The sequence below is a fragment of the Schistocerca serialis genome, chromosome 5 (genome assembly GCF_023864345.2).
Source record: "Schistocerca serialis cubense isolate TAMUIC-IGC-003099 chromosome 5, iqSchSeri2.2, whole genome shotgun sequence".
Taxonomy (NCBI): Eukaryota; Metazoa; Arthropoda; class Insecta; order Orthoptera; family Acrididae; genus Schistocerca; species Schistocerca serialis.
Genome location: NC_064642.1, coordinates 364,042,900 through 364,065,552, shown reverse-complemented (window position 1 = coordinate 364,065,552; position 22,653 = coordinate 364,042,900). Strand labels below are relative to the sequence as shown.

General features: G+C 43.9%; 1 protein-coding gene across 9 annotated transcripts in view; it reads right to left on the bottom strand.

Annotated features, from left to right (window-relative positions):
- The window catches only part of LOC126481093 (uncharacterized), an 801,677-nt gene that overhangs the window by 10,205 nt on the left and 768,819 nt on the right, over positions 1-22,653 (bottom strand). For 3 of the 9 annotated variants that reach the window (XR_007587509.1, XM_050104612.1, XM_050104601.1), the window contains exon 2: positions 3,324-3,490. The exons of the other annotated variants lie outside the window; for them this stretch is intronic. Coding sequence is in view for 2 of the 3 variants with exons in the window: in XM_050104612.1 (XP_049960569.1) it covers positions 3,324-3,490 (167 nt within the window). In the remaining variant the exon portion in view is untranslated. The remainder of the gene's footprint in view (positions 1-3,323; positions 3,491-22,653) is intronic. 9 annotated transcript variants of the gene reach the window in all.

Here is a 22,653-nt window from a genome sequence, read left to right as displayed (position 1 = left end):
CTACTAGGACACGTTTGGTCCTTTCCTGGTTTGAGGAGAGGTATCAAAATTGCCTCTCTCCATGAGCTGGGAAAGTGGGTGTCTGCCATATCAAATTAAAACATTCGAGGAAGATTTATTTCGAGGCTTCTTGCAAATGCCTAACCATACTGTACTAGATTTGGTCATGACTGACTGCAGAATCACAAGCCTCAGTCCCAAATCCAAGGCAGTTGTAAAACTCAAAATGTTTGGATTTGAAGCCCAACTGCCTTTCTCTACAGTGGCACTGTAGCAGTGGAACTCCGGACCCTGGGTGGCACTGGCAGTAGTTGCTGTAAAATGCTCTGTCATAGTCTGAACGATGTCTCTGGCCATTGTTAGGAGACATCCCTGTTTCAGCACTGGTGTTATTGGTAAATTACTGTGTTTACTGTAAATATTAATTGCTTCCTGTACTTTTGTAGAACAAGTGGAATGGTTGATGGAGTCCAAGAATGGTTGCCATTAGCTTTTCTTGCTCTCTTTAAAGACATTTTGAGTCTTGGCCCTTGTGACGCGGCAGACTGTAAGGTTGTCTGCAGTTGGGTGGCAGTTAAACCATTGTAGAGCCATATGCACAACCCGGACTGCTGAGTGGTCCGCCAAGGTACAGGTTGCCTCCTAAGACAGGGTGTATATGTGGACAAAGAAAAAAATTCCGGACTTCTCAGATAAAAAACACACTTCTTCCATGTTAAGTGACAGTATACTTTTCCATGGAACTGTAAAACTTATCAATCCTTTGAATGGTTAACATTTTAATACATCATCATCATAGAACTTACCGCCGCCACTTAAGAAAACGAGGTCTTTGAAAGATCTTTGATGATGTGCAGGAACATGTATGCTGCATATTTTCATATAACGATACACTGCATATTTTTTGTAATTATGTAAGTGTAAATTCGAATTCCTCCAAACACAGTACTTTAGTTTCCAAAGCATTGAAATCAAGACTGTGATGCCCTTTTGTAAGCCAATTATAGCTCATGTTGTGTGATCTTGCCTGCTGCTATTCAGAGTATAAGACATGTGATGTAGTCACCCAACAGCAACTTCACTGTTAAGTAGCACAAACACACAAATAGGAAAAGTTAATGGTTTAAATTAATATACATAATGTAGCTACAAGAAAAGCTAAGCTTTCACGTTTAATATTGGTCTTTTTCTTGTGTGTGTTACACTAAGATGCATCACACAAATGCACCAGTAAAATTTAAAACAATGATAAACGTCTGGTCTTCTGGACTCTAAATTCTTGTAAGTGGCCGGTCCTCAAAATGTTACGATGTAAACAAGAGTCAAATGCTCGATGATTTAAGAAATTAATTGTACATTCTTACATGTCACTTAATTGATCTTGCACAAAAGGAAATTTATTTTGAAAGTAAAGCTTTTCAAACCAATATTTGCAGTATTTTCTCCAGATCTGTATGGGCTCTGAAATAACTCCAACTTTACAATTGCACAGACAAATGCAGGTGTCAGTTACCACTAGCAACCTCTGTTTGTGTTCTCAGGGGGGCTATGGGCTCTGAAATAACTGCAACTTTACAACTGCACAGACAAATGCAGGTGTCACTAGCAACCTCTGTTTGTGTAGAGGCATTGGCTGTCACAAGAGGTTTTTTTTAAGCGCTGAAGGAAAGATGTAGTGAAGGTGGGAGGCTAAATGCCTTTATAGAATTTTTTTGGCCTCACTATATGGGAAAAACCTAGTTGTTTTTAGCCCCTGTCTCTTCATTCTTCAAGATAGGCACTGCTGTCCTACTCCAGATAGGATGATCTCCCTCACAATTTACATACTTCAGAGGAGATGAACAACTGACTCTCATGCGTAGCCTTAACACACTTGCCAAAAGTGGCTTCCCCTTACACCCAAGAGTAGTGTGTCCAAAGTGCTTACATTAAAACAGTGTACTGGGTTGGGGACGTAAGGCTGCATATTTAAGTGAAGGAAACCTGCCTTGACACACTCTGGAAGTTTTGTGCTGTTGAGAGTAACTTTAAATAAGTGATTTGACCATATCAGCATCCACCCTTTTCCATTATATTTTGTATGTCAACAGTGCCTTCTTCGATCCACTCAGCCTTCAGCTTTCAGTTCCTCTTTGGAAATAGCTATCAGGTCTCCGAGCAACAATACATCTGCTGTAGCTGAAGATTATGTGTAGCTTCATTTCGATTGCAGATTCCTTTATGCATTTAACTTTCTGCAGGTTCTTTACTTGTTGAGAATTAAAAGTTCTAATGAACAATGTACAACTGAGGAATCACTTGATTTTAAAATTCCAGCAATGCCCTCTAAACACTTCTGAATGTAGAAAAGTGAAACTTTCTCGAAGTTGCCTTCTTTTGTTTCAACTATTAAAAGCACATTCTAACCAGCAGCATGCATTCTGTTACAATAAACTGAAGTACTTGGGATAATAGCATTTCAACTCACAAAAAGGACATTCCTACTGCTAAATACTTAACTAAAATCTCACCTGAACAATTTAGCTGCTTCTTAATACACGCTAAGGAATTAGACACTTCTTTCTGTTAACACTTTTGATGTCAAACACGACATAATTATAATGCCATTTGTCTATTATCACGTAAGAAGTGCTACTTCTATAAGCAACATTTGATAATTTAAGAGATTTTGTAGTGGAAAGAGATTTTATGTCATATTTGTTGGGTAATATCTGCGAGACAATGAATACGATATTTATTTCTGCAATTTAGAATGTTTAATGAGAAAAACTCTACTACTGCAGTGTGCATTTTTAATTAGTCATTACAGCTGATAATACTTTTCAGTATGATACACTATGATTGAATATGGTATGCAATTTGTGAAAGAAATAAAGAATTTTTGAGCAGGTAAACAGTAAACCATATCTCAATATGAGCTGAAGTAACAGATTTCAGTTTTATTCCTTTTAAAGAAAAAAAAAAAAAACCACACTTTACCTCTTTGCTCTGAGGGCATTCTTTTATAAATTTTACTTTGCTTTTTATTGTAGACAAAGCTGTTCTCCACAGTAAAAAATTAAAATAAAATTTAAAAAATTTGACCTTGTACTTTTAACATTTTGTCAAAACATTTTTGTACCACTCTGCACCAGACAGTTTGCAAAATACATGGCACTACAGGGGTTAATATATACCATGAGTTATTCCACATTCATATATTATTGTAACTTTTTTTTTAAATTTGGACATGGGTCATACTTATCAATAATTTATTGGCATCATCAAATTTATGACTATTAGGCGTTTATCAATATCATAAACAGAAAAAAAAAATGTATCACCTTTCCCAATCTGTATAGTTCAGTCTGAAGTACTGGGAAGTCAAACCTAAAACCATTGTGTGAAATTAGGCACACAGGCTGAGGCAGTCGTCTGAGAAATGCATCCAATAACATGAACACATCATCATCAAATGGGCTACAGTCCTCTAGTGTGTCATTGTACAGTCCTGAAAAATAGAAACACACATAAAATTTGAAGAAAGACAGTAAAAGAAGGATTATTACAACAATGTAATTTGTGTGATGATAAATCATCCGAAGTTTCATTACTGTATGTTTCGCGGATCTAGATAATATGCAAAACTAAACAATTCTTACCACCTCATCTCCGCATAGCTACTGCAACTTACTTCAATTTAAATCTGCTGCTTTGGTCTCCTCCCACAATTTTTATCCTTCACACTTCCTTCCATTTCCAAATTGGCAGTTTTTTCATACCTCAGAAATCATCATATCAACTGATCCCTTCTTTTCATAAAGATGTGACATAAATTACTTCCCCCCCCCCCCCAATTCATTTCAGTACCAATCATTTGTTATTCGAGGTACCCATCTAATCTTCACCATTCTTGTATGGCATCACATTTCAAAAGTTTCAATTCTCTTCTCATCTGAACTGTTTTAGTCATCTAAATTATACTTCCATTAAGGTTACTCTTCGGACAAATGTTGAAACACTTTATATTCCATGTTAACAAATTCCTCATTTCAGATATGTTTTCCTTGATATAGCCAGTCTTTATTTTGCTGCCCAAATAGCTGAACTCTTCTACTACTTTTAGTTTCTCATTTTCTAATCCAATTCCTCGGCATTGCCTCCTCACTTCATCCAACTACATTTCATTAGCCTACTTTTACTTTTGTCAATGCTCACTTTATAACCACTTTTCAAGAAACTAACCATTCTGTTCAACTGCTCTTCGAAGTCCTTTACTGTCTGTAACTGCATCGGCAGACCTAAAAGATTTTATATCTTCTCCAAATTTCTCCTTGGTTTCCTTTACTGTCTGCTCTAAGTATATTGAGCATAGGCTGCAACCTTGCCTCACCCCCTTCTCAACTATGGCTTTTATTTCAAGTCTTTTGTCAAAAGTTTTGTAATGAGTCATTAAAAAAGGTGGTGGTGATACTAATAGTAATAATAATAATAATAATAATAATAACGTAAACTACATTTACCAGAAACACTCAGTTTCATGGGGCCTTAATAATTGTGACACAGAAAGCCCTTTCATTGTAGTACTAATTCCCACCACCTTAGGGCAGCCTGGCCAAAAAAGTATGAAAACAAGCAGACGTACCGACAACAAACATTGCAATTCCACAGCTCTCATCAAGTAAAATACACCTTGTTACAATACACTATACCAATTGAGGTGCTTCACAAACTACATGAGTTGACTGGCCTTCTCATTGGAAGGTAAACTATACTAAAGGATAATGTCCTATTTTTAGTACAGCAAGTGTGGCTTCGTTCCTTCTGCTGATGGGGCTGCCAAGAGGTTCACCCCCAACAGAGCTGCCGATATGAATTACTGCAGTATTTTGTTCTATGCTTCACAACAATTTTTTTCCTACTTTAACACTATTCTTCTTAAATCACAAAGGAGTTAAAGACTTAAGCTAGCAGTGGGCATAGATTTAAATCAATGGAGGAAGTTGAAAATTTGTGTTGGATCAGGATTTGAACCACGGTCTTCTGCTTACTAGGCAAATGTGCTGACCATTACACCATCCAAGCACAGTAGTCATCACAACTGCATGAATTACCCTAGCACGCCTCCTATCAGATCAATTACCCATTGTCTACACTACTCATGGCATTTCGCCGATTCCCAGAAGAGTTCGAGTTCGGTGTACATCTGCACTGAAGAATCATTGGTCAGCCTCACCTTAGTTATATATGTGATGTCTATTCTTTCAGACATGTCTGCTGATGATATTGGGCGAGGGTCACTACATCGGTAGTGTGTGTATAATTTGGATCTGATGGACAGCATGCTAGGATAGTCCATGCAGTTGTGATGACCCGTGTCCGGACAGTGTAGTGGCCAGTGCATCTGCCTAGTAAGCAGGAGACTCTGGTTTGGATCCCAACCCGGCACAAATTTTCAACTTTCCCCATTGATTTAAATCAATGCCCACAGGCAGCTAATATCTAATTCCTTTTCATCTCTATTCAAAGGGCTGCAGGATCAATAGACCATTCTTCTTCATTTTGCATGATACCATGGTGGGGGTCAGTTCACCAAATCACAGTGCCTTGTTACGTGCTTTGTTGGCAACTTCATCAACTGTGTCTTTTTTTTTTATCTCAACATGCTTAGTATCCTTCATTATTTTCCTGGCATATGACATACCCCATATGCCAGAAAAAAAAGGATACTAAGGCATGTTGAGATAATGACGTATCCCATCCGGAGCTTGTGGTCTCGTGGTAGCGTTCTTGCTTCCCGAGCACGGGGTCCCGGGTTAGATTCCGGGCAGGGTCTGGGATTTTCATCTGCCTCGAGATGACTGGGTGGTGTTGTGTCATCATCACATCATATCATATCATCATCATGACATACCATAGTTTAATATTTTTGTATTGAGGACAGTAGTAGTTGTGCTCGTTAGGCTCTGCAGGTTAAAGCAGATGGGAATCACTGTGCTGTGATAATTCATTACAATGTCTATACTATCTAAGACAGTTCTGCAAAACATCTATTATTATTTTCAGAGATCTGAGGGCACTAGGAGACAACTTTGAGGCAACTGAAGGCACTACCATGATTTAACTTATTGTTTTATATATAACAATAAAAATTATAGAAAATACTTAAATAAACACAATATTCTGTCAATCTTAAAAGAAATCTGGACCTCTGAAGCTGCAGCATTACAGCATATCCAACCCTTTGCAAACAATATTAAGGTATGACAAACTCAGCTATTTTCTTTCATCCTACAATTCTCTGTTTGTAGTTTGTAGCACTGTGGTCACTGTTCCCTTCCTTGATTGTGATGTTAACACATCTTATTATTAATTCCTGATAATAAATATTACAACCAGTAATAATCATACTTTTGAACTGAATTGTAGGTTCATGTGTTAATCATCTATGTAGTTAATCTATTTTATTCTGCAGGGAACAGTGGCCCAACAAATCACTCTTCCCTATCTTTTTGCTCAGGTATGTACTTAGTGCATTTTATCTTTTCCACTCCAATGCTATCACTGTTTCAATACAGCATTAACTGATTCACAAACATGACTATCTTCTCACAATGAATGTTGCTTCTCTATTCCATACCCAAGTACCCTCAGAAAAAACACGGCTCTGTGAACTTCCCTGGAACAGCAACTGCATGTCAGAACCTCCTGGAGCCCGTGAAATTCTGGTCACCCATGAACTTCCTAGAAATAAGGATCTGTGCCCTCCACTGCAGTTAGGGGAGAACATATCAAACTTCCTGCTCAAGCAGTCCGGTGTATGCACCAGAGGTACCAGTGGCACACTGTTCGAAATTAGTGTGATATTACATAACATTTGTGTAACCCACATGACGCGAAGTCTCACTGTTTCCACAAAGGTACAAAATATGACTTCCTTTAGCAATGAGTCTTACTCCATAGAGATCAAAATGTTTGTTTATGACAAAATCTTCTTGGGTTGACAGCTGAGTCAATGCGTTGTTCTCCAGAAATGTTACTGTAAGTTCCTTACTTGCCATCTTCAGGCAAAGTGTTGGGTTCATGTTTCATCCAGGTCTTTATAGCTGCTGGACCACGGGCTTCTCCGCATGCTCGGTGCTGTTAGGGCAAATCAGGCGCGAGTGGAATCAGCACAGAAGCATGTGGTTGGGGAAGGGGGTTGGGGGCGCGGGTGCCGGGTCCTGGTGTCTCGTCTATGTGGGCTGTTTACTCCATCCGCCGACACCAACCTATCGCTGCCACCAACCTGTCTCCATCGGTGCGCCCTTGCCTTCTTCTTGATAATTTTGTGTTCCACGTGATGCTGAGTTGGAATCCACTATCCCAACTGACTGGGTTATTACTGACCCGTATCTCTACTACACCTTTAATACGAGTCCCAGAAACCTTTTGCTCTACACAGTATCTTGGTTTCTTCAAATGGAAACGTGTGTTCTTCACTGAGGAGGCTGTGCTTCGCTACCATGGATTTTTCTTTCTGTCCGAGGCAAACGCTTCTCACATGTTCAGACCTGCATTGTGTTATGCAATGCTGCGTCTGTCCAATATATTGTTTCCCCCATTCGCAGGAAATGCTATAGATACTCGGGGTTCATAGACCCAAGGCATAGCAATTTTCAAATACAGCTTTATATAGGAACAAAAGTCATCATAATGGCACTAGTCAAAGACATTAAATCCCCAAATGAACCAAAATGCAAAAATATTTTCTAATCATTAAAAATCTGCAAGTTTAACAATAAAATTTAGTGAACTATGAATAATTCAGTAATATGTATCAGCTTGCATGTATGAACACTATATTTAAATACTGATATAATTTGTATTTCAGTTTTCTTCCATTGTCAGTGTTGCAAAAGATTTCTGTGCCAATTTTCTGACTGGATGCCTCAAGGATCACAGAATAAAATGCAAGTTTATGAAGGTTCAGTACCTTAGATGGCTGTATACCATGTGAACAATGTGAACTATTCTGCATAACCTTGTACTGTGTTCTATCTACTACAAGTTCCTGTCAATGCCCCACATATTGCAATGCCTTGTATGTAAACATAATGGTTCAAAATTAGTTTACAGTGTAACTATCAATTTCTAGGATCTTTTAAAGACTAGAAATTCAACTGCTATGTGCTTGTCTTATGTTAAAAATGGAGAATTTCAACGAATTAACATCTTACCTCAGCACTGATCCCTGCACACTGACACAAACCAATGCTGCTGTTTAAAACACCACTCTCGCCAGGATAAAAAGTTGTTCATTTCATTTTCATGAAGCAAGTAATTGATGACTCATAGCTCACAGATATGCCAGAGCAATGTTAAGAATAAAAGCATCAGGCAGGTTATCATGCATTTCGTGTCTGGATAAAAGGAACACAAACATGACACAAATACATACTTTAGGAAGCTAATGCATGAAATATTCAAACACAAAGCAATGACATGCAACATATAAGCGGAAAGGTGTGAATTAGTAGGTATTTAAGGCTCTTGGCTGAAGTCACACAGTAAGAGGAAAAAGAAGAGGACAAAGCAGTGACAGGTGCTCTGTCTGGAAACTTAACACTAATAAACTCCAAGCATTAATGACCACACAGACTCACTTTCCTCTAACTGACTCTACTGCCATTTCTCTTCCCACTCCATTGCACCCTCTTATCCTCATATCAGAATAATACATCCCTTAGTAATTTTCTACTTCACAGCAACCATAACAATCTACATCTATACTAAGCAAGATACCCCTTGGTGAGTGGTGAAAGGTACATTATAAACCATTATCATTTCTCCTCACATTAAACGTTCCATGCGTAAATGGTGGGTGGTAAGAGTAACTGCCAAAAAAGCCTCTGCACAAGTCTGAATTTCTCAGATCGTCCCATTAACGTAATTTTTCAAGGCACATTCGAGACAAAGACTGCTTGACGTTTCTTTGAAGTGTGTTCTCAGGACTATTACAAAGAGTCTCTGCACGATGCACAATGGCTCTCGTAGCCTCTGCTATTGGGTTTGGGTGAGTGTCCCATGACACACTTATAATTGCTAAACAAAGCATGACAGACACACTGTAATAAACGATCTTCTTTGGATCTTCTTTCTGTCATCTATTAAACCTACATCAATGGTCCCAGAGTGATGAGCAATACCCAAGAGTTCGTCTCAACACAGGGTTTGTAAGCTATGTCCTCCATGAAAGAATTACATTTCATTATGATTCTTCTGATGAATCTGTCTGACACCTGCTTTTGCTGTAATCAGTTTTGAGCGACCGTTCCTATTTTAAAACTGCACCATACGCATAGATATTATGAGCTTGGGTCCATTTCCAATTACTGACTATCAGTTGTGTGATATAATAATGGCTCTTCCTGTCTATTAACATACAATGCATTAAATATTTATTTACTCTGATAATCAACTGGGAGTTTCTGCAAGAAGCAACAATTCTCTGTGTATCTGCTATAATTTTGAGGTCAGTTACATTCCTACAAGCACAGTGTCATTCATGAACAGTTTCATGGAATCACTGACACTATGCACCAGATTTTATTTTGTGAACAGTAATGATCTTTTAACATTTCATACAATATGTCTGAAGCTTTTTCATGCCTGTTGATTTCTCCCCATATGTAACTTCCTTTACTGTTATCTCACTCTGGATTCTCCGTCTGTCCTCTTTGCTAATGTTATCAATATTTCATACAGGTACATGCAATACAGGTGGCAGACATTTCTTGAAACATAGAATAGTGTAAAGATACAATATCCTATCTTTCCACAAATATGCCACCCAACTGGGCTGCATGCACCTGTGCGCTAAACAGTGGCACTATCTCTTCTCACCCACAGCTGTTTTCCCCCTCCTCCTATCACCCGCCCCATCAGAGATTATTACGCAACACCCAAATTAGACTTCAGGAATGTTTACTAGAAATCCTTCCCACATGAAAATTTGTTTTCCATCCTGGAGTTTTTGAAGTGTTATGTTGACATGTGCACAGATGCAAACACCAAATAAATCTAAGCCCACTGCATGGCTGAGGACAGCTCTTGAACGAATCATCTTGACTTGCCAGATAATCGAAATGTTCATGAAAAAAATTAGAAAGAGGTGGTGTCTGAAAGTGATTAAAGCAAGAATTATAATGAAGGAACTTGGGAACATGCTACGTGATAGAGAAAAAACAGGAAACATGTCTTTATGCCTAATAATCAATATTTAAGAACTATTCGCATTTGACTTTCTTGCTTACATTAAACCTTGCTCTGCAGCGTACTTGCCACCACCACCACCACCACCACCACCACCACAAATGAGACACAGGATATATTCATTTTTTAATGTCATGTACTTTGGCAATAAGGTTTAAAAAATTAAAGAGACAGGAAGCATATAAAGTAGAATGGTTTATCATTTCATTAGATACTCCTTTTTTTGTAAACATGTGCAGTAACACATACGCAGCATTGGACAACCTTCTTATGTCCGTCTGATCATAAATAATGCTTCGAACATTAACACCACTAACACAGTGCTGTACTTATTGCGATAAAAAGTGGTGGTGTATTAATTTCATTCAGACTAGACAGGATTGGATTACACACTGGCAACATTAAGTGTTGTGAAATGCTGTGACACTCATGTCTTTTCACTTTTACTGTTCATAAGTTTACGTTCTTTACAGCTACTTAAGCAAGGAAGATTCTCGGAACCTCATCTGGAGAAGAAGACAATATGTATCCTATATACATAACAGAAAATAGCACCCTCACTAAAACTGAAGCTTTCTGTGTTCATCCATATGTTGCTTACTGTGAAGTTTCTGAGAAAGTAATGGAAATTCTCCCTTTTTTTTTTTTTACATACTTCTCTTCCCATCATCTCAAAACAAACTCCCGTATTGTGTACACCAACATATTCTCTCAAAAAAGACAGGGAAGAATCTACAATACACAGCACTGGGTAGGATATTCAGAAAAAAACAGCCACTGCTGAGGACTTAAAATTATGTCTATGAATATTTTCTTTCATATTTAAAAATAACACGGTTGTGGTAAAGCAGGAAATTACATACTGAAGGAGAAGCACACAAAGCTACTAAAAAATATAAATAGTTATGAATACAATTCTACAATATGACTTGTGGCAACAATGCAAACCATACTAACCACCCTCTCCCAGAAACAAAAACTTCTAACAGCCATTTCAAACCTTTGTTGTTATTACCCAAAATATATGGGAGTTCGTATGTAACATCCACTTTGAAATGATCAGGTCTGGTGTACAGAGAGTGGAAGATTATCTACAGCTTATACAGAAACCACACTGCAGTTCTAACAGTTAAAGGGCATGAAAACAAGGCTGTAAATGAGATGGGAGTGAGACAACATTGTAGCCTATCCCTAATATGTCATTCAATCCATACACTGAACATGCAGTAAAGGGATCAAAAAGGGATTTGTAAATGAGGTTAAAGTGCAGATGTAGATGAAGAAATTCAATCATGCTGGGCTTATCTCCTGGACTCTACAGTGGAAACAATTTTTCGCTACCAACCTTATCAATTGGGCTCAATCCATAATTAATACTGAACCATGCAGGACTCAGTTCACTCTTCCATCCTAATGTGATGCCCTCAAACCATCCCATTAACTTTCAAGAATTTCCTAACCTCGAACCCTGCCTCACCATCATTCCCCAAATCCCTTAACATGGAAACAACCTTACATCCACAAAATACCACTAAAAACTGATCCCAATTTTATAATCCTATCTGTCTTCAAATGCTACACGACTGTGGTTATTAAACAAAGATATTACCTGGCAGAGGGACTCCACCAGCTGTCAGATATGACAACCTGCAAATCCTGACACAGTGATCTGATTCCTGAAATGCAGCAGGGTCTCTTGTTCCTCATCAAATCCTGATGTCCATCGCAGAACCTCTCCCCTAAGTCTATCTCTCTCCTCATCCCTACCACTCTCCACGTTTCCTAAAGCCCAGAAAGCCTTCACCATGGACACCCTTTGTGGATGGTACTGAGACCCCACAGAGAGAATCTCTGCGCTCATGGACCAATACCTTCAGCCTATTACCTATAAGGTATCCTATAAAATAGGAGACACCAACCATTTCCTCCACAGTTCTAGTGCCCTGCTCGTCGCTGTTGGTGCCATTTCCCTCTACACTAACACTTCCAATAGTCATGGCCTTGCAGCTATTTAACACTATCTTTTCCAAAGTCCGACTGCATCCAAACCTATAACCTCCTCCTCTGTCACCATTAGCAACTAGCCTATATTATCACTCACAATTACTTCTCCTTTGAAGGTATCACCTACAAACAAATCTTTGTTACAGCACGCAGACAGTTACACCTTACGCCAACCTGTTCATCATGGGCCACCTGGAAGAAAGCTTGCTAACCACCCATACTGCCAAACCACTCACTTGGTTCAGGTCAAAGATGGCATCTTCATGAGAACAGGCAGCCCACATTCCTCCAGATCATCATCATCATCATCATCATCATCATCATCATCCACTTCGCTTCGTCGTCCTCAGCCAACAAGCCACCTTCTTCAATGTTTACCCCACCTCACGTATGGCTACATCAGTAGGTCATGTGTACATGTAAGTTGTGCTTTCTTTTGTGTGTGTGTGTGTGTGTGTGTGTGTGTGTGTGTGTGTGTGTGTGTGTGTGTGCGCGCGCGTGCGTGAAGAAGGACCTTTCTTGTCCAAAAGCTCCACATTTAGCAGTCTTTTTCATTATGCCTGTCTGCAACTCTGTGGTGGTGGTGGTGGTTGTTGGTGTGTTTAAGGGGGACTAAACAGCTAAGGTCATCAGTCCCCCAGTCCAAAAACAGGCGAGACATAAATGCACGAAGCAGGTAAAACCCCAAGGGGAAGGAGACTCCCCCCCCCCCCCCCCCAGGCCCTAAAAGAACACAAATGCGGTAACGAAAACTACAGACACGAAGACACCAGACAAAAAGAAACAGAACAAAAGAAGACGACCGGAGACTGGTTGACTGACCACGACAACAAAAAAGGGAAAGAGTCAACCAACCGACTACACACTAAAATCTGCAACCAAATATGAGAGACTCGAGGACAAGATACACACAAAGGGAAAGGTGCAGGACCACTCTAAATGGAATCATAAAAAGGACTACCATGCATAAAATTTAAAACGTCGTCAGCCATGGAGGCATTGTCACATAAAACCAAAGGCAAAGTGCCCGGAAGATTAAAAGACTGCCGGAGGGGGCGCAGTCGGGGACACTCTAACAAGATGAGGGCGACCGTCAGCCGGGACCCACACCGACACGGGGGGATCCTCCTGACGCAAAAGATGGCCGTGCGTCAGGTATGTATGGCCGATGCGGAGCCGACACAGGATAACAGAGTCCCTGCGAGAAGACCGCAGGGAGGAGCGCCACACATCGGTCGTCTCCTTGACAGCCCGCAGTTTATTAGGCACTGTCATGCCTCGCCACTCAGCAGACCACATCCCAAGCACCTTACGGCGCAACACCAGCTGCTGATCGGGAGCCGTGAGGCCGATCGCCAAAGCTGGGGCGTCGAGCGCCCCTTTGGCCAGCCTGTCAACATGTTCGTTCCCCGGGATGCCAACATGACCTGGCGTCCAAACCAAGACCACCGAACGACCAGAATGGGCAATGGCGGAAACAGACTCCTGAATAGAGGACACCAGAGGAGAAGAGGGATAGTAGCGGTCGATGGCCTGAAGGCTGCTCAGGGAGTCACTGCAGATGACGATGGACCTACCTGAGCAGAAATGCATATGCTCAAGAGCGCGCAATATGGCCACCAGCTCTGCAGTAAAAATACTGCAGCCAGCCGGCAAGGAGTGCTGCTCAACATGGGGAGCGTGAGCAAAAGCGTAGGCAGTGCGACCATCAACCAGGAAACCATCAGTGTAGACAGTCTCACAGTCCGAAAATGAGGCGAGGAGCGCAAGAAAACGGCGATGGAGGGCCACAGGCGGAACCGAGTCCTTGGGTCCCTGTGCCAAGTCCAGACGGACGGACGGCCGGGACAAACACCAGGGAGGCATAGGTGCACGGACCCGGAAGGGAGGCAGAAGAGGGAATGACCCCAGTTCCGACAGCAGGGACCGGATGCGGACAGCTACGGAAAGCCCAGACCTAGGTCGCCGTTCGGGCAGATGGAGGACCATGGCAGGGAAAAGCAGGCGATGATTGGGACGGCCTGGCGAGCAATGCACGCGGACAGCATAGTCGGCGAGCAGTCGATGGCGGAGAATCCGCAGCGGGGGAACCCCGGCCTCCACCAGTAGACTATCCACGGGGCTGGTACGAAAAGCGCCAGTTGCAAGCCGAACCCCACAGTGGTGTATGGGGTCTAACAACTTCAACACTGAGGGTGAAGCAGACCCATAGGCCAGGCTCCCATAAACAAGCCGGGACTGCACAAGGGCTCTGTACAATCGCAGCAGCGTGCAGCGATCTGCACCCCAAGACGTGTGGCTAAGGCAGCGGAGGGCGTTGAGGTGCCGCCAGCATTTTTGCTTCAGCTGAATAACACGAGGAACCCATGTGAGCCGGGCATCAAACACAAGCCCCAAGAAGCGGCAAGTGTCCACCACTTCAAGCAGGTGGCCGTCGAGGTAAAGTTCAGGATGAGGGTGGACCGTCCGACGCCTGCAGAAGTGCATAACTCGAGTCTTGGCAGCAGAGAACTGAAAACCATGAGTCAGAGCCCATGATGCTGCCTTGCGAACAGCGACTTGCAGCCTGCGTTCGGCGACTCCTGTAGTCGTGGAGCTAAATGAGATGCAGAAGTCGTCGGCATACAAAGAAGGAGACACCGACGACCCCACTGCTGCAGCCAGACAATTAATGCCCACTAGAAATAAGGAGACGCTCAACACCGAGCCCTGCGTGACCCCATTTTCCTGTATATAAGATGAACTAGAGGTGGCACCGACTTGCACCTGGAAAGAGCGGCGCAATAAAAAGCGTTTAAGAAAAGCCGGGAGCCGACCACGAAGACCCCACTCATGCAACGTGGCGAGGATGTGAAGCCTCCATGGTGGTGTCATACGCCTTCCGCAGATCGAAAAATACAGCAACGAGATGCTGACGTCGGGCAAAGGCCGTACGGACAGCAGATTCCAGCCGCACCAAATTGTCCGCTGCAGACCGGCCCCGGCGGAAGCCACCCTGGGATGGAGCGAGGAGACCGCGCGACTCAAGGACCCAACACAAACGCCGCCCCACCATATGTTCGAGCAATTTGCTCAAAACGTTGGTGAGGGTAATGCGACGATAGCTGTCCACCGCCAGTGGGTCCGCACCGGGCTTCAAGATGGGGACAATAAGACCCTCTCGCCATTGCGACGGGAACACGCCCTCGCTCCAGATGCGGTTAAAGATGGTGAGGATGTGTCTCTGGCAGTCCCTGGAGATATGCTTCAGCATCTGTGCGTGGATGCAGTCCGGGCCTGGTGCTGTATCAGGGCAATCGGCGAGGGCAGCGAGGAATTCCCTCTCGCTGAAAGGAGCATTGTATTTTTCAGAACGACGCGTGCGGAACGATAACAGCGTCTGCTCGGCACGCTCCTTGAGAGAGCGAAAGGCGGGGGGATAAGTTGCAGTCGCAGAGCTCTTAGCGAAGTGTGCAGCAAGGTGTTCAGCAATGGCGGCAGCGTCCGTGCAGACAGCGCCGTCCAAAGAGATCCCAGGGACACCCGTAGGGGTCCGGTGTCCATAAATCCGCCGTATCCGGGACCACACGAGCGAGGGGGAGACACGGGAGCCCAAGGAGGAGACATACTGCTCCCAGCACTCCTGCTTACGCCGTGTAATAAGACGACGGGCGAAGGCACGGAGCCTCTGAAAGGTGATGAGGGTCTCGAGAGACGGGTGCCGCCTATGACGCTGGAGGGCCTGCCTACGGTCGCGAATAGCCTCAGCAATCTCCGGCGACCACCAGGGTACAGCCTTCCTCCGAGGGAGCCCAGAAGAGCGGGGGATGGCAGCCTCGGCCGCCGAAATGATTGACGTGGTTAACACACGGACCACCTCGTCAATGTCACCCTGTGGGGGAGACTCAATGGTTGCCGCGGAAGTAAAAGCCGGCCAGTCAGCCCTGTGGAGGGCCCAGCGGGGCAGGCGCCCAGAAGAATGACACTGGGGCAGTGACAAATAGATGGGAAAATGGTCACTACCACACAGGTCAGGATGCACTCTCCAGTGGAGGGATGGGACAAGTCCGGGGCTGCAAAGAGAGAGATCGATGGCCGAGAACGAGCCATGGGCTACACTGAAATGCGTGGGAGCACCGGTGTTCAAGAGGCTAAGGTCGAGCTGAGCCAACAAATGCTCCACGGCACGACCGCGGTCATCGGGGACAGTCCCACCCCATAGAGGGTTGTGGGCATTGAAATCGCCCAGCAACAAGAAAGGTGGCGGCAGTTGGGCGATCAGAGCAGCCAGGACATGCTGCGCGACAGCACCATCCGGTGGAAGGTAAATACTGCAGACGGTAATAGCCTGTGGCGTCCACACCCGAACAGCCTCTAAAGCTGTTTGTAGAGGTACAAACTCGCTGTGAAGAGAGTTAAGGACATATATGCAGACGCCACCAGACACCCTTTCATAAGCTGCCCGGTTCTTAAAATAACCCCGATAGCCACAGAGGGCGGGGGTTCGCATTGCTGGAAACCAGGTTTCCTGCAGAGCAATGCAAAGGAAAGGATGAAGGCGGAGCTCAGCTAGATGGTGGAAGAAACCGCAGCAGTTCCACTGGAGGATGGTGTTGTCCATGGCTGGGAAAGGCGTGACGGGACAGGGAAGGCAGATTACGCCACTGGGTCACCTGCTGCCTCCGATGGAGCACCTGCGCTAGTGCTATTCATGGCGTCTGAGGGACTGGCGAGATCGAGGTCCTCAGCGGACGCCAGAATCTCCACTTCGTCCTCAGACGCAGAGCTGGAAGGTGGCGGCGGGGTGGCTGCCACCGCGAGTTCCTTGGGCTTAGTGCTCTTCTTCTTTGATTTCTCACGCTGCTCCTTGGGTTTAACTGGCGGGGAGGGCTTCACCGATTCAGTCTCCGGGACTGAGGAGGATCGTGAAGCCCGTCGACCAGCTGATTGTGGGCACTTATGCCACTGTTGGTCGTCAGCCTTCCCGCTGGTGGAAACCTGGGAAGGGAGGGACCCAAGGGACCCCTTGCGAGCGTGGGAAGCCGAAGAAGTTGGACACTTCGCCGGCTTAGAAGCAGGGACCGACGTCCCCGATGGGGGGGGATGGTGTTCCTCCCGAGGGAGGTGGCACAGGAGCAACCCGGTGGGTAGAGCCCCCCACTGGCAAGGGGGCAGGAGGAGTTGTACCACTCGTCGATCCGGCCGGAAATCGCGAAACTGATGGGGTGAGCACAGGTGTTGTAGCAGCAGCGTAGGAAGATGTCATTCTCACTGGATGTAAGCGGTCGTATTTCCTTTTGGCCTCAGTATAAGTCAGCCGGTCCAGGGTCTTATATTCCATGATTTTGCGCTCTTTCTGGAACACTCTGCAGTCTGGCGAGCAAGGTGAATGGTGCTCCCCGCAGTTGACGCAGATGGGAGGCGGGGCACATGGAGTATTGGGATGAGATGGGCGTCCACAATCACGACATGTGAGGCTGGAAGTGCAGCGAGAAGACATATGGCCGAACTTCCAGCACTTGAAGCACCGCATCGGGGGAGGGATACAGGGCTTGACGTCACGTCGGTAGACCATCACCTTGACCTTTTCCGATAACGTATCACCTTCGAAGGCCAAGATGAAGGCACCGGTAGCAACCTGATTGTCCCTCTGACCCCGATGGACGTGCCGGACGAAATGAACACCTCTACGTTCTAAGTTGGCGCGCAGCTCGTCATCAGACTGCAAAAGGAGGTCCCTAAGGAAAATAACACCCTGGACCATATTTAAACTCTTATGTGGTGTAATAGTAACGTTAACATCCCCCAACTTGCCACAAGCAAGTAACCTGCGTGACTGGGCGGAGGATGCCGTTTGTATCAGTACTGACCCAGAGCGCATTTTAGACAAGCCCTCCACCTCCCCAAACTTGTCCTCTAAATGCTCGACGAAGAACTGAGGCTTTGTGGAGAGAAAAGACTCCCCATCAGCTCTCGTGCAAACTAAGAATCGGGGCGAATAACTGTTACCTCCATCCTGAGACTTACGCTCCTCCCACGGCGTGGCCAGGGAGGGGAACGTTTTCGGATCGTACTTCTGAGCATTAAATTGGGCCCGAGAACGCTTAGAGACTGCTGGCGGCTGGCCGCCAGCGAGAGATGATGTACCATGCTTCATTGCGGGTCATCCGCCCTGATGCCACCTACTCCGACCAAGGGCCCTCCCCACGGGCGCCACCCAGCCACAGCAAAGGCCACCTGGCAGGATGGCCGTTGCCGGGAGTCCCGATACCCCAGTAGGATAGGCATCTACTCCTTGGCATACGTAGGGAGTTAACGGCGCAGGCATCAGTAGAGTGATCCCTGTGTCGTCAGGGGGCTACAACCAAGAGGGTACATGGCGGCCCCACCACAACGGACTGGCTACCGTGCTGGATCTTAGGTGCAAAAATGTCCAAGGTCGTCGTCGCAGTTAAAAGAAACACTGCAGAGTGCAGTGTGGTAATTGCACCCAGGGACGCATCCTCGCCCAAGAGATCGAAAACGAGCCGGACGCCATTGCAACGACGAGAAAGCCGGCTAAAGGTCTAATTGCACGACGGATACAGTGCACCACGTAAGGCGCCCTTCCCCAATTGGCTCGCTCTTCGGAATGATTTAGAAAGATGGAGGTCAAACCCGAGAGGGGACCATCACATAAGGCCGAAACATGTGAGACTCCTTTTAGTCGCCTCTTACGACAGGCAGGAATACTGCGGGCCTATTCTGACCCCCGAACCCGCAGGGGGAGCAACTCTGTGACTCCTCTATGTGGTGAGTAGCAAACCATCCATTTCATACTGTTGAAAATGGACGACTGGTAATTACACCATGAGAACTGCAGAGAATTCTCTAAAATGATCTATAGTCTAAGAAACTTCTAAATTTCCATGAGTCCACAGAGATTTCCACAATAAATTCCCTCGAAAATCACTCTATTCGCAAAGACCAAATGGAGAAATTGTAAGACAAATTAAAAGTCTAAAAAGTATCAAAGCATCTGCTGTAGTCAGTTGGCTCTAATAACATGAAATAAATTACACAAGGCATGGAAAACATTTAGTACACTGAGAAAATACCTCATGACCACAAACTGATGCAACCACTAGTATAAGGGAGAGAGACCTGCTAATTATACAGGAATCTTCCTTTTTCCTGTAACATATAAATTTCTATTTACATTCACATACATATGCCACAAGCCACCAAATGGTGTATGGTTGAGGTTCCTTGGTACCACAACAACTCAATCTTTCTCGTCCTGCTCAAAAATGGAGCAGAGGAAAATGACTGACTGTACCTCATTGCACAAGTCAAACTTCTCTTATCTTGTTTTTTGTGGTCCTTATGAGAAATGTAAGAAGGCATCAGTAAAATCATTCTGCACTCAACCGCAAATGCCAGTTCCATAAATTTTCTGAATAGTGTTTTGCAAAAAAGTCGTCTTTCCTACAGACGTTTTCATTTGAGTTCATGAAGCATCTTCGTAATACTTGCATGTTGATCAAATCTACCGATAATAACTCTAGCTCCACATCTCTGAATTCCTTCAATGTCTTATTTTAATCTGACCTGGTGGGAATCCAAAACACTCTAGCTGTACTCAAGAATGAGTCACCCAAGTGTCTTAATGTGGTCTCCTTTAGAGGTGAGCTACACTGACCTAGAATCCTCCCAATGAACTGAAGTCTACCATTCGCTTTCCTTACTACTGGTCTTAAGTGCTCATTCCATTTCATATTGCTTTGCAGTGTTATGCCCAGATATTTCACTGATGTGACTGTCTCAAGCAGCACATCACTAATACTGTATTTCAATGCTACAGGATTGTCCTTATTCAGCTGCATCAACTTATATTTTTTTCTACATCTGGCATCATGCCAGATAGAAATTCTGTCTCTTCAGTCACCATGTATCATCCTACATTCACTCAATGATGGCACTTTCTTGCACCTATCAGTGTCACCAGGAAGCAGTTGCATACTGGTGTTCACCCTATCCACCAGATCGCTTTTCCATTTGGAGGAGAAGAGTGGTCCTATTACACTTCCCTGGGGCTCTCCCAACAACAGTTTTTGATAAACACTCACTCCCCAGGACAACATACTGGATTCTATTACTCAACAAGTATTTGATCCACTCATCTGTCTAGGAACCTATTCTGAGGTTTGGAGCTTTGTTAACATCTGCTGTAGGGCACTGCACCAAACACTTCCCAGAAATGTAGGAATACGCAAGCTGTCTTTTGCTCTTCATTCATGATACACAGCATATTAAGTGAGGAAAGGGCAAACTTAAGTTTTGCCTAAATCATACAGGTTGAATAGAGTTCAGCAGGTAGACTATTGTGAAGGATTGTGTCCAATGGAATGGATGAGATTTCTTCATGATCTATAGGACAAAAAGTATGTCTTTCTGACTTTGTAATACAATGAAGATTTAGCACACATTGATGCAAATGTGCGTTTCCATCTTCATACCATAAATTGAAATTGATGAATGTTTCAAGGTATGACCAGTAAGACAATAATTTTTAATACATGAATGATTTTGTAGTCACTGAAAAGAATTTGCTAACTATCAGCAAGTATTCATGAACACTAATTATCCTTTATTTAGCAAAGTCTTCAATCTGACACTATTGATTATTTAACTGTCAATGTATCTTTGTAAAAATATATTTCATATTGTATTTGTTAGGTGTATTTCTTTTCACATTTTATCAATCTTGGTAATAATTTTTGTAAAATGTTTGTGGTTCATGGTGTGGGTTCCTGTTGTCATGTCCTAGTTCATGAACCACAGGCAACGTATAAGTGGCTAAGTAAGTGGTCCCGACATTCGGGATACCAGTTACTTTGGAATAAGGCTGGGCATCTCTGACATATTCTGAGCCGTGGTCACCTTTGTGCTCATACGGCAAAGACTACCAAATCCTACGGTTAGTCCCTCAACCGTTAGGGGTAAAACTCAATGGCTAGCAACCTGCTTCCCTGGTACTTTAAATATGATGCTGGTAACAGTCAGAGCAAAATGCCTCGGACCTTTGGAGGTGACGGAGTCCCACCTCTAACTGACAAACCAGAGACTCTTAAGATACGACTTGGCAAACAAATGGTAATGAGATGGGGAGCTATTAATATCAATGGGGGCTACTCTGGGTAGAAGGTAGAGCTGGCAGAGGCTGCAAGTAAGATGGGGCTGGACGTTTTAGCTGTTGGTGACATTCGGGTAAGGGGTGAGAAAGAAGAGGAAGTGGGAGAATACAAGGTCTACCTGTCAGGAGTCAAAGCAGGAATAGCACAATGGGGTGTAGGGCTTTACATTAGGAAAGAAATGGAACCCAGCGTAGTTGCAATAAGGTATGTAAACGAACGACTGATGTGGATAGACTTGACAGTGTCTAGCAAGAAAATTAGGATTGTGTCAGTATATTCGCATTGTGAAGGAACAGATCAAGATAAGTTGGATAGTTTTTATGACGCACTCAGTAACGTAATTGTTAGAGTAAAGGACAAGGACAGTGTTCTGCTCATGGGTGATTTTAATGCCAGGATTGGAAATCGAACAGAAGGGTATGAAAAGGTTATGGGTAAATTTGGAGAGGATATGGAGGCCAACAGGAACGGGAAACAACTCTTGGATTTCTGTGCCAGTATGGGCTTAGTAATCACAAACTCCTTTTTTTAACATAAGAACATTCATCGGTATACTTGGGAAGGCAGGGGAACCAGATCTGTCATTTGACTATATAATAACAGATCAGGATTTCAGGAAGGCTGTGAGGGACACACGTGTATTCAGGGGATTCTTTGATGACACTGACCATTATTTAATCTGCAGTGAAATTGGGATTGTGAGGCCGAAAGTGCAGGAGGTCAGGTCCATATGTAGGAGGATAAGGGTGAAGAAACTTCAGGATAAGGAAATCAGGCACAAGTACATAACAGCGATCTCAGAAAGGTACCAGTTAGTTGAATGTAGTCAATTACAGTCATTGGAAAAGGAATGGACAAGGTACAGGGACACAGTACTAGAAGTGGCTAAAGAATGTCTTGGAACAGTAGTGTGTAAAGGTAGGATGAAGCAAACAGCTTGGTGGAACGACACAGTCAAGGCAGCCTGTAAAAGGAAAAAGAAGGCGTATCAAAAATGGCTACATACTAGAACTCAGGTAGACAGAGAAAGTTATGTTGATGAAAGAAACAAAGCCAAACAGATAATTGCAGCATCCAAGAAGAAATCTTGGGAAGACTTTGGAAACAGGTTGGAGACTATGGTATCAAGCTGCTGGAAAACCATTCTGGAGTGTAATTAGTAGTCTTCAAAAGGGAGGTAAGAAGGAAATGACAAGTATTTTGAACAGGTCAGGAAAACTGCTGGTGAATCCTGTGGATGCCTTCGGAAGGTGGAGGGAAT